Source organism: Argopecten irradians, chromosome 11, assembly GCF_041381155.1.
Source record: "Argopecten irradians isolate NY chromosome 11, Ai_NY, whole genome shotgun sequence".
NCBI lineage: Eukaryota > Metazoa > Mollusca > Bivalvia > Pectinida > Pectinidae > Argopecten > Argopecten irradians.
Genome location: NC_091144.1, coordinates 39,790,483 through 39,803,836, shown reverse-complemented (window position 1 = coordinate 39,803,836; position 13,354 = coordinate 39,790,483). Strand labels below are relative to the sequence as shown.

The 13,354-nt window shown below is 33.8% G+C and overlaps 1 protein-coding gene across 1 annotated transcript; it reads right to left on the bottom strand.

Moving 5' to 3' along the window:
- Window positions 1-3,148: 3,148 nt before the first annotated feature.
- Window positions 3,149-12,809, bottom strand: LOC138335546 (uncharacterized). The gene is made up of 3 exons (XM_069284685.1): window positions 12,686-12,809; window positions 8,822-9,155; window positions 3,149-7,553 (listed from the first exon to the last, which is right to left on the bottom strand). Exons 2-3 carry the CDS (start codon window positions 9,029-9,031, stop codon window positions 5,988-5,990), a joined length of 1,776 nt encoding a protein of 591 aa, XP_069140786.1. The 5' UTR covers window positions 9,032-9,155; window positions 12,686-12,809; the 3' UTR covers window positions 3,149-5,987.
- Window positions 12,810-13,354: the final 545 nt, after the last annotated feature.

Genomic DNA, 13,354 nt, shown 5'->3' with positions numbered 1-13,354 from the left:
AATTTTAGAGAGATACCTTCTATACTTTCTGAGAAACAGCCACGAAAATGGACGGAAGGATGGCCAGACGAATTACCAACCAAACTGACCAATCACAGCCTACATAGATTTCCTTTGATGTTCATCAAAACAAACGAATAACTGTACACTGTGAGTGACTGTTGCTTAGAAGTTAGATGTCATTTTCCCTGTAATCTTCAAACAAAATCTGTGCAGGCCTGTTATTGGTCAGTTTTTTCCTCCTGAACTGCCCTACAATTTTACTATGAGAAAGCCCAGGTGTGGATATAATGTCAGTGATAGTAACCCCTGGAATATTGAAGATGACTATGGACATGTTCTGGACAAATTTTGATATGGATGTTGGTACCCAATATCAATATGTAGGAGCAATATGAGAAATGTTGATCCTCCATATTTGACCCCCATGACCTTTCTTGTGGGTCAGATCAAGTTACAAACTTGGACATATGAAGATAGAAGCCTAATTACACTACAGATTAATGCAACATGAATCTTCCTCATTTGTTATTTCATCTAACAAGAAATATGCCCAAAATTATTTAGGGTCACAGAGTCCGCTGAAATAAACCTCGGCAAACCAGTGCATCTATAGTGTCACTGACAAGGAGTGCAGCAGATAAGGGTCAAACCTTTAATTCAATAGATTTTCTCTGACCTACTTCTGGTGACGCCCAAGATAAGGACCCTTTATCAATTATTTCAAAATTCCACATGGTTGACCTATGATACAGGAAAATAGTTTGTAAAAACAAGAGGCCCAATGGGCCTTAAAGGTCAGCTTACCGTTAATACAATATATAGAACTGAAATACACTGTAAGTTGTAGTCTATTTGACCACTGTGACCTTCAATGAAAGCCAATGTCATTCATCTCAGCATGCTACAGGCCTAATATCATGTCTCTTGGCCTCATAATTATTCACCAGAAATTGTTTCAAGATTTTAGCCTATTTGACCCCTGTAATCTTGAATGAAGGTCAAGGTTATTCATTTACACACTTGGTAATCCTTCATCCAAGCATGCTACAGTCCCACTATCAGTTGTATGAAATCAAAGTTTGTGAAAAGCTTTATTTCTTCATGCCCCTCCCCTAAATTCTAGTACTGTAATTGACCCAAAAAGGGCCCCTCACCTTTACCGAGGCCTCAATATCACTGACCTCAGATAAATATGAAAACCTCAAGTTTCTTTGATTTCTTTTGTAAATTGATTTGTGGCTTACTTTGTGCAATACTTGTATGAAAGACTAGTCGAAATTAAGTTCCATTAATCGCCTATTTTAATTATAATTTGTAGTGCCCAGGATGTTTATTGGGTCGAATATGGTGATTGTTTCCTGAACAACGACGTTCATTTTCATCAGAATATTTTTACTGTTTATAACTAATCGAATTGGTAAATTACTAGATAAAATAAAGACATTTTAGCTTTTCCATATTTTTATTGCATTCTTTGCATTTTAGTATTTTTTTTTCTTATTTTTTTTTTATACATGCTACATAGGGTAATAAACCATATCCATATCAGGCATATTTATATGGTTGTGTTATAATATTTCACTCTGAGTGCCGCTAAGACACTCAGCACCAGTTTCATACACAGGGAAACGCCATACACCACTCAAACATAAAAATATTTCAAGGTGCAAGCTGGACCAAACACCATTCCAATAAATATTTCATAAAACAAAAAGTTCTTAAAATTTACAGAAATAAAAAAAAAGTTCTCAATATTTTCATGATAAAACATTCAAACCTTTTTTATGAAAGGTAAAACCTTTATATCATTGATTTCTCAAGATCTTTCGCCATATCCACACAGGAAGATGGTCTACTGTACTTAATGCCTTTATCACATAGACCAAGATTGCACTTGGGAATTTTAAGCAGAGGTATGAAAACATTGAATATCATTGCACTACAAATTCAGCCCTTTAGGCCTTTTTCACATTCCAACACGAAAGTATGACTTATATTTATATAAGACATTAAAAATTTCATCTCCCCATACCATGCATATTTTAAAATCTTTAAAAGCTTATTTTTATGTGTGATCATCTTAACTACCCAGAATAAAACAAATTCATTGAAAAATCAACATCTTTGTATTAAACATTGTATTTCACAAAACATTTCCTTTTATTTAAAAATATGATAACCTGGTAGGCACATCACATGCAAGACAAACAAGAAAGAGATAAAATCCATTAGTTAAATATTCAACCTATAGTCCAGCTATTTTCAGTTGAAAGATGATAATTGTTATAATGTAACCTTGACATCCATGTCATAAATTTTACATTCCAAATAAAATATATTTTAAAATCATATAACCTTAATTAATGTCTATCATCTATGTAATAAAATTTCCATTCCAAATGAAGAGCATTTAATAAATTTAAGATCTGATCTTAAATATATCAAATCTAAGTATTACTTGTTTAACACAGTAAGAAAATCCATTGAAGTTTAATTAACCTTAGCAATTACTACAGAAATAATTCAACGTCTTGAATTGTATTCCAAACTCCTATTTCCATAAATTTGAAAACTAATACAAAAATAAGAATATCCCAATAAATCCGATATAATAGAATGCTACTCCGTCAGTACTGATGGAGTGAATCAAAGGGAAATAACTTTGATAATTAAGATGAAGAAACGGAGTGAGACAAAGAGGAATAACTACTACAGTAGACGGACAGTCGGACCCCCTTGGTGAAATTTCCAGTAATCTTCAGAAATATATTTCCGAAGATTGAAGAAATTACTCTGAGATGTCGCGATTGGTAGACGGATTGATTAACGGCAGTGAAACCAAGGGAAGTAACTCTTATAGATAATGTAGAAAGCTGGAAGTTTTAAAGCAATGGTTCATTTTATCAAAAAAAAAAAACAACAACGTCTCTACAAATTACAAGTACCGGGTAGGAAAAATCAGACTAGCAGAGCTATCAAGTGGCAATTATTAATACATAGGCGTAGTGAACAACAAGAACTGAAATGAATACATTACACACGTAAATAAATAATTAAAAACACAACATCTGGAGTGACAAAAAAATTGGGAGTGAGAGACAACATCTGGAGTGACAAAAAAATTGGGAGTGAGAGACAAATTAACAAAGAGTCTTATTCTAATTATCTTTCTTCACCAAGGAACGTTTTTGGAAAGTATTGTACGCCAGCATTATGTGAGTTACACAAATATTTGTCTAACAGTATTACTGTACATTGAATAATATATGATAATACTTTATAATTATACACATAATTACGAATTAATAGCATGCAAGTAAAAATATTAAATATATAATTTTTTTTTTAATATAAAACTTGATTAAATAAAAGGATCAAGAGTCTATAGACATCAATATGCCTGCCCCCTCCCCTCCCAAGTAAAATTAAAAGAAACTTGGATTAGATAAACTTATACTCAAGAGTAGCAATAACAAACTACCGGTACCTAGTAATCTAAATCTGATATCCTTGCATGTATAGATCATCTTATTGATATCTATAAATGTTATAACATCATCCCGAGGTTACCTATTCACTATTACACTAGTACAGTAATTATATATACATCGTATATTTATATAGGCCCTTGATTGAGCAAACAATAAGTTTCCCTAATCCACTCAAGGATGCTTCAGACCAAGTTTGGTCAAAATCTACTAAGTAATTATGACTAGTAGAGATTTAATTGGAAAATTAACTGACGGACAGTGACCATTCAGTCTTTTCCTAAAAAGTTTTCATTATTCATTCCAACATTGGCCTTACATTATCAGACCCAATGTTTAGACCAGAAAATGGTCTATAACTATGCCATTTATGACATTATCATTAAAACATTGAATACATCTTTAACGTTCATTCATCTTTGGCAGAAATATGCACTATATATAAGCTAGTCAATATTATGAAACATAGAAAGTTTCATTGAAAGCATGGTGAACTAGCACTATAATATCTATATACAATCACGTAATTATTAAAAATAAAATTAAAATATTCATTTTTCAATAAAATTTCATTACAAAACTTTGTATTAAGATATTTTTGTTTTTCCGAGATAAAAATACTGCCAAATTGCCGTCATGTGTATGCTGAATATTACTCAAAATAGCTATAGTAGCTTATAGGATATTATATAGATTTTGTCAATGATTGTCCCAATATCATTTAGACTGATCTGATATTTTTGCCCTTTTCATTTCTGAAAATCAATTGAGGTTACGCATTTATAAAATACTGGCCAATGATCATCAAAATCAAACAAATGTCATCACCAATCTGTTTGAAGGACTGGTATCATAAATGTTGCACCTGGATTTAACCCCATTATGTTTTTGGATTTGAAGGGAATTTTCTACAAAATAACCTTATTCATTCTAAATTACACTTACCCTTCTTCACTTCATCATTTACTTTAAATCTGCACAAAAATATGTGTGAAATAATATGACAGAAGGAGTAAATATAATTATATTGTGCATGCCTAAATACAAGCTTAAGTCTATTGTGCTTGTGTCCAATTTCTCATAGCTATAGGCATTCCTTTTTAATTAGAAATGTTTCCAAAACATAATGGGGGTTTATATCAAGCACATTGTGTAACAGTCTAATTAAAAATTTATTTTCATTTTCTATACCGTTTACGGAGTAGATAATGAGAGTTAAATTTTAATTAGACTTATTGTATACAACTTTTGTACAACTCCTTGCATAGTTTTAAGACAAATAGCACAATGCTGAATGAAGCACCCCTATATAAACATGATACCATTATACCTTGGGGTAAAAACACACATACCGACTGGTATTTCACAAGTGCACTTACTGATATTTCGTGTAAACCGACGTTTCACAGAAATTTTAAAGTTATCTTGAGAGTAATTCAGAAAATTACAATCTATTTGAAATTGTAAGATAATTCATTGTTCATTAGAACAAGTTTAAGTGGAAAAGACTTTAGTGAAAAAAGTCTCTGGAAAAATCAAAATATCGCGTATGATATTTTGTCGAAATAATCTGTTATCTTGTTATACAACATATGACGCTAAATTAATTTTCTTGTACTATAGAATTGTTAGTTCAGTAATACAGGTCCAAACAATATTTCAAGCAATCAGAATGGCCCTAAAAATGAGTGAGGGCGCCTTCACAGTTCCCTATACATTCTTTCTTCAAATTGTATACACTTATAGCTTTTAAGGTCAAGCTACCAACAAAACAGATCATATCTGATGTACAGTGTTACAAATTGATGGGCATGCTGTATGAATCATGATTTTTTTTGCTGTGACCCAATTCTCCATATAAATGTGTTGTTTATAAATCTAGTACATGTCATATGTACAATGATCTACATATATAACAGCTGTACATCTATGGAAATATTTTACTTTGTTGCGACTCGTTAGACAAACATGGTCCATCAAGCAGCAACCTGTGTTCATGTCCTAGGTAGCCAATTTTTGTCCACCCTCTTGGGTGGCTGCTTTTACTTATTCACCCCTGAAATTACAGAATGGACTATTCCATACTTTAAACTAGAAGAATCTAAATGTGTGTTCAGGGGTGAATTGGTTATAAAACAGGTCTGACTATACCCTGGTCTGAGAATATAATCGATACAATATTAAGTCTCAAAAGACTAATCTCATTAGTAGTATCAAAAAAGTAGCTCTTTTTCATGCGAGAACCAAAATAATGATTAAAACTTCGGGGATGTTTAGAGAAACTTCTCAATGAATATATAAAACTTAATTGATTCAATAAAACAAGTTAGTTTCCAATGAAATGCTTTTCTTCTAAGATAAAAATTAGGTTATTTCTATTGGTATATTCTCGTGTCTCTTAAATCCACATAAAAGTATGCATGCATGATTATAATCTGAACTCCCCAAATGTCTATACTTAAATGCCACCATGCTATAAAAAATTCACAGTTTTTATTACATTTCCTCGTGGAATAGCTGAGTTGCCAGAACCTCTCCTGTCACGATGGTTTGACAACCAGCATCCACCATTCCCTTCTTAGCTGGCGACTTTTCCTCAGAGATTCCATTTGCAATTTTCTTTACTTCCTTTGCGGATTTCTCATCACGAGGAGTATCCCCAAGGACGGACCTGTTCATGTAGTACCTCTCGGCAACCATGGACAATGTCTGGCTGTCAGAGTCGTCACTTAGATCGATATCATCAACATCCTTCATACTGTCCAGCTCCGTGTGTTTGAAGTTCCAAACCGGAACAACTCCTGTTCCACTAGGAGCTGCGTCCGTGAAGGCATACTTGATACCACCAACATTCACAGGCGTCACAGGAACATTGATGTTAGCATCATTCAACTCTGGGATAATCCCCCGCATCTCCTCGTCAATGTTAGCTATAGGGCTAGGCGGTTCTTTATATGGAACGCCATCTATTGGCAACTGTAAACGGGTCGCCACACGCTCGATAAGATCTTCAATAGATTCATGTTCCTTCCAGATCTTTGTGGCTCGCCACCTAGCCCTACTCCCTTTAGGTGCAGGAATAGCATCAAAACACGCCATCTCTCCAACACATAATATCTTGTGTAGGTCGTCTACGTGTTTCCCGAATATTGATCTGTCGATGAACACATGCTCGTGTCTGCCTAAGTCGATTATACCCCACAGTTTGGCAACGTGATATATACGTCCTTTACGATTCGTGACGGTAGGTTTTGGACTAGCAGGAGGACGACTTCCTGTGATGATGACATTGAGGCGAGCACTTTTAATTACAGATACCATTTCGTTCTCACCGACGATAAAAATACTGGAGTGGTCGACAAGAAAGTGTTGCAGTTCTTGTTTACTCCATCCAACGGTGTTACGAAGACTCTCTGGTGCCTGACCGAAATGGTTGACTAAACTTCCGAGCTTCATGTCACCTTTCTTCTCTATGATGCCCTTGATAAACATGACGGCCTTATACTCGTTGGCCGTCATTGTGGTCGGTCCAGTTCGAGGACTTGCTGAAGGCAACTGCTTCATAGGGGATCGAGGTGACATGACCGGAGATTTAGCCTCAAACACCTCGAGAGACTTTGGCCTCCGTTTCAGCTTTGGAGTGTGCGGTGAAGAATACCCATCTTTCTCCAGATAAGACAAATTAGCACTGTACCTGTTATTAAAATTCATGTCCTCTAAAGGTTCAGAATTTGGATTCACAGCACTGTATGTAATATTGTCCTTTAAACAGGCATTATCACCTTTTAACTCGAATATCAATGGATGCCTCAAAAGCCATTCACGAAATTCATTTTGAGGTCCCACACACTCTCGGATCTCCAATGGTGCCTGGGATAGATGTCCAGCCAGGCTTTTGATAGGCATCCATTTCTCCCCCCTCTTCAGCAGTTTTGCTCGAAAAAATTGCACAGCTTCGGTCTCCGTAGAGACCTCAGGTGCACTTGGACCTGATGATGTTGATGCAGGGCTGCTTTCTCGAAAATTTCTCCCAAGGTTGGCTGTTCCGTCGTTTAGACTTATCTGAAATGGAATATATGGTCATAAATAACTATATATGTTTTTACTCAACACACTTAATGCTGATAAGGGACACAACTCTGTGAATCACAATGATTTAAACCAACTTATCTTCACAGTGACCTATTTTTGTAAATTCTTGTCAAATAAATTTTTGCGGTGATTTTCGCTATTTCTTATCACCCACATAAAACACAAAATTTTATCACACAGGAAAATAAACTGTTTCACCTACAAGTTATCACTCTATTCCCTAAAACATGTACCCATGTCCCATATAATATAAACCAGCTTTATTTAACAGCTACTAAATTTGGTGATTTCTTTTTTACATCAAATTCGCAAATTGAAATAGATTACCTTTCGCGGATTTAAATCTACTTATAAATTTATGCTATATTTATATATTTTCGCTGAGATTAACATGAATTCGCGAATTCACATTCATTTTTCATTGCCAAATTTGTGAAAGTAAATCGTACATGAAAGAAAGTTGGCTTACAGCTGCAGTTTGATTAAATTTGTTTATCCCTATTCCAATCATTTGTTTCACAGATGATCTGATAATATTTCATTTACCGGTCACGTTCTAATGACCTTACCATGTTTGGACTGATCACATGTTAGCATACTAAAAAGTTTAGACTCATCATGAGTTATAACTTAAATAAATTTACAACAAAGTTCAGACTGGTTATATGCTAACTTAAAATATTTAGACTAATCTCTAGTGATGGGCAATCAGTTTGAAATCATAATCAATTATCAGTTTGTAATTGGAAGTCATAAACCGATCGATAATCAATTGAATAATCGGTTTCTAGTAAATAATATTTTGAATATTGAAATTTGCACTTGTAATACTTTTCAGCATTATTTTCTTTGGATATGGAATATTAACCAAAAAAGATAAAAGTCTTAGTTAATCAAGTTACGCATTTTCATATAATACCGTATTCGACCCAATAAGCGCCCCTCCCCCTTTTTTAGGCCTCAATTTCAATTGCCTAGGCATAAATAAGGACCAAAACTACATAAAACAGTATAAATTTGCAATAATTTTGACATATTAGCACCTTTTCATTCTTATCATTTTATAAGCGCCCTGGGCGCTTATTGGGTCGAATACGGTAGTTAATTTTCTGTTAGGATTGAGATATAGAGGGATTTTCATAATTGATAATCTGAATCAGATAGGGACATATAAACTAATTATTGGCTATAATTGATAATTGGCCCACCACTACTAATCGCATACGTTAATTACTTACTAAGTTTCCGTTGACACTGAACAAGGACGGATATTTCTGAAGGAACTTCTTCAGTCCAGTTTCATTTCCCCCGGCTGACTGTCTCATTTCGGCCGTGAAGTTGCGACTTCCAAACCGACCAGCCAACTGACTGATGGTTAACGGTGCATTACTGTGCATGAGTATCTCCAGGAAATACAACATAGCTTTGTGTCCGGGGTCGTCGGCCATCTTGAATTTTTTGTTGGTTTAAAACGCTTTGACAGTAAACTTGGTGTTAATGAACTCTTTTTGAAGATTCGAAAAAGAAACGAAACTGAACTCAGAAGTGGCTTCCTATTTTCTTTGATGGAATCTGAAATTAGAAATTTATTCATTAAAATAAGTATAAAAGGCCCAGAAGTCCTGTATTGCTAGGTGTTTCAATAATGAGTATACATAATTTTGCGTACATACCCCCTTAAGTTAAACATTTATGGAGTAGGAAGCTGCTTAAACCATAAGCGAAGATCACAACTGTTTCAAGATATTTACAATATTCAAAAAACTTAAGTCTATCAGAGTGAGACACACTTAGCACAACTTGTGCATCTCAAATTTTCAATTGCATGAAATTTTAATGAGTTGACCCCTGGTGGATATTTCAATAACAGGTAAAACAAACTTGCCCTCCATTTTTCATTGTTTTCGAAATTATAAGTGACCAATGCATATACGGTAAAACAGTTGTATGTAATGTATTTACAAAGGATACAACATACACAAATTACCAATACATGCAAAATGAGAATCAAGTGGAAACTAGACAGTTTCAACAGAACTACGGTATATACAAACAAAAAAATCCCCTATATGTAATATCTTATGGCAGTGTAATAACATCAAAGTAAATTAATTTGTTTAAGCAATAAACATGAACAGCTGGCAAAAGTTCATATACCTACTGTGAACTTGGTCAGTATATATCATAGAAAGTATTGGGGTAGTACACTACACCAAAGAGAGACATAGAAGATACATTATATTGATTTAATTAAACAAAATGGATTCCATTAGCGTAACAAGTTTCATCCGGCAGGCTTCCTGTTTTTGATCAGCCAAAATAAGCCTCTAGCAAAGTACTCCCAATCAGACAATGACTCCATGGTCTTGATATCAGATTAAGTATCGACATATATGTATATAAGAAGGTCATATATATATACCTATAGCTACATCCTAGAAAAAATTGCTGATCTGGGCTGGGCTAGCTGACAGGTCGGCCAGCTGAACCGATGGACAATTGCAAACAGGACCTGCACTGACATAGCTGTAGGCATATATATAGGTAATCCAATAATATTAGACATTGTTGGAGTAATATATAGGGCCTTTTTACCCAAGTTTGGAAAAGAAAATCACTGGTACACTGACAAAATAATTTCCAAGAGTAAAGTTTAGGTCAGGGATATATATATGTATGTGGATTTGAGCTAATTTCCAATATAAAATAAACAAAGCATATATATATAGACTATATATATATATCTAGCGTATGATCTTAGATGTTTCTGTTAATGTTTATTATAGGTGCACATTACAGCGTATATATATGTGAAAGAGCATCCATGTTCATTATGTTCATTTAAACTTTGTAATTATAAATTGTTATAATATATAATTATTCGAAAGGAAAGGTAAATTCAAACAATCGCCGGTTGAATTATCACTAAAATACTTACACGTAATTGACATACATATGATAAACTTTATATAATCATATACATAAAAGTACACTTAGAACTTAGAATTACAGTTCAATTATGTATAGTATAACAATCACTCTCTTTTATCATGTACTATACAATGTAACCATGTATATCTATAGCTATGGGCTGTAAGCCTGCAGAATAAAGAAACCCTAGATCTCTTTGAGCATAAAGAGTTCTTGAGGTCAGTCAATGTCTATTGCAATTTGTCCAATGTTCAACTGCTATACATCATAATGATATTCTAACCAAGTGAAACTCATTTTCCTGTAAGAATTTATCAAATAATGCCCTAACATTTGCTGTCCCTCTATATACACAACCTTCGTGAGACCTCATTGCCAGGGTCATAAAAATAAAATTAATTAAGACATGCCAAGTTTCATCTATTATTTGATTCTACAACATCTGGGAGGAGAGTAGATTCTTTTAATAACTTTTTTTACTGGGTGTTTGGGACCATATACATATATACCTTGTTACATTTTACATGCAACTAATTCACAACTTCATGATTCAATCATGTTCATTAAAGGTGATCTAAAAAGGTTAGGTAGTGTTACATTATCCACAACTACCACAGGGTGTACATGCTTTTACAGCATTTTGATTATAAAGATGACTTTCAAATTTTGAGAACATGTGAGTATTGGTGTTGATGACCCAAAAAAAATCAAAAATAATGTTACTATATTACTCATTCTGATCTAAATCATATCTTGCTCCACTTGCATGTTGTTCTGGTAAACCTAGTCTCCATTACATCAACGGATAGTAGATTTACCGCAACAGTATGTCAAAATATATTATTTTATTATATAAATCATATTGAAAAAGTAATTAAGGTAACAATATTAAATTATCAAAAGTAAACTAAAAGTACAAGAAATATATGTCTAGAAGATATTAAATAGAAACTGCTTGCAAAATTGCTTAAATCCTATTTACCAGTCATCACTGCATGGTTAAACTGTTGAATAATCTTGTAAATACAGGCAGCAGCGATCACATATTAAAATGTTAATTGTTGATTTCACTATATAATTGTATTTATAAACACTTCAGTGATAAAATGACTTTTCAAGGTTAACTTTAGCTTATTAAAGGTTAGTTTTCAGTTTCATTCAAATTTCTTTTATAATCTGCAGGCATTAAAGCACAAGTTCACAGAGTCTTTTAGACCAGGTTCCAGACCAGAGGCAATTAATGTTACAATTACTTACAGTGCTTTAAGATTCTATTATGAAATAAAGAAAAGTGTATTAAAAAACATAAGTAGTCTAGATCCGAAAACACTATGTCTATTGTAATATGATACAGAATAGAAACAACGTAACTAGAACAACCAAGGGAAAATTAGCAACTCTAAGAAATCTAATCCATGTAGAAACAAGATGAAAAGAAATTATTATAAGATCTTATGTATAATAATGATAATAGATATAAGATTTAATAAATTTCAAGACCTTCATAGAACAATTTGCTTGACATGCCAGATGACTTTGCAATATACTGTAGTTCTGTTGTGATAATGATTGTCTAGTATACGTCAAATAAATGACTAGGCCAGCTAGGCCTAAAAAATACATGAATTTCAAGTAAGAGAATGCCTAGTACTAGGGCTGGAATTTACTGTTATATCAAATTTCATACATGAATACAGTACAAATATGAGGGTTCATTTACATGAACATATGTTTCTCATTAAAGTATATTAGATACATTACACCAGTCTTTCGGATATATGCGAAGTTTATTCTTTTCAATACTAAATAAGCCTAGCAGCATTATCCATCTTCTAAGTTGTCAAATGCTGATGACGAACTCATACAATGGGCGAGATTTTGAGAAGCCATATTTTTACTGACACATCAATGTATCGCACGCATACCGCAGCAGCTCTTTGTAGTTCCTGAGCGACACAAGCGGTTAGATGGGAGTGTGTATTACACGCTAACAGCTACGGCCTACAACGCCCATGGCCATGGGCAGCACAAGACAGATGTGTTCGATATGTTATATACAGACCGCTCCCTTCCGTGCGGTTAGTTATGCTTAATTATTGGATCATTAAGTAAAGAAAACCATGTGAAATCAAAATCTAAATCTCTATATTGATGAATAAAACCATACTCACCTTGCAAATGTAAAACTTTGCAAGAAAGTTAAGAAACGTCAGACGAAAGCAGCCATCTTGGGAGACTTTATGGTGGTATGTACAATATTAGAAATGAGAAACAGGCGGAACGCAAATGACGTCGTTACTGTAGATACACCCTGGGCCGTTTTCGATTATGCGGTTTGACTGGTTGGACCTAGTTGTTCGTTTATTAATTAAAGACGGACCTGGTGATTTTATATTGTTTTCAGACGAGCCTTGACAAAGCCCTCACAGGCCTGTATAAAAAAAAAACAGGTCCGTCAGGATTTATACTTGAAATAATGACTTTAACCAACGGTCGAACCGGTTGTTCCGAATAAACGAAAACGGCCCAAAACACATCGATTGGTCGCTGTAGTAGTTTCTATTTTTATTCAGTAAGAACCGGACTAATTAACTGATTATAGATCATGTGACGTATTTATTTTGATTATTATATAGATCTAACTTGATTTAATAAATCTAAATATTTCGAAAATTAAAAAAAATAATTGCATAAGGAACCGGCTATGTTGAAGTAAAGTGTAATAGCTAGGCAAACAACGATAGAACTTGTTTTATTTCCTTCATTTTTTCTCTCTTAAATTTCGTGAACATTTAAAATCTTTAAAATTTATTTTTCTCAATTCTTTTCCCCATGCGCAG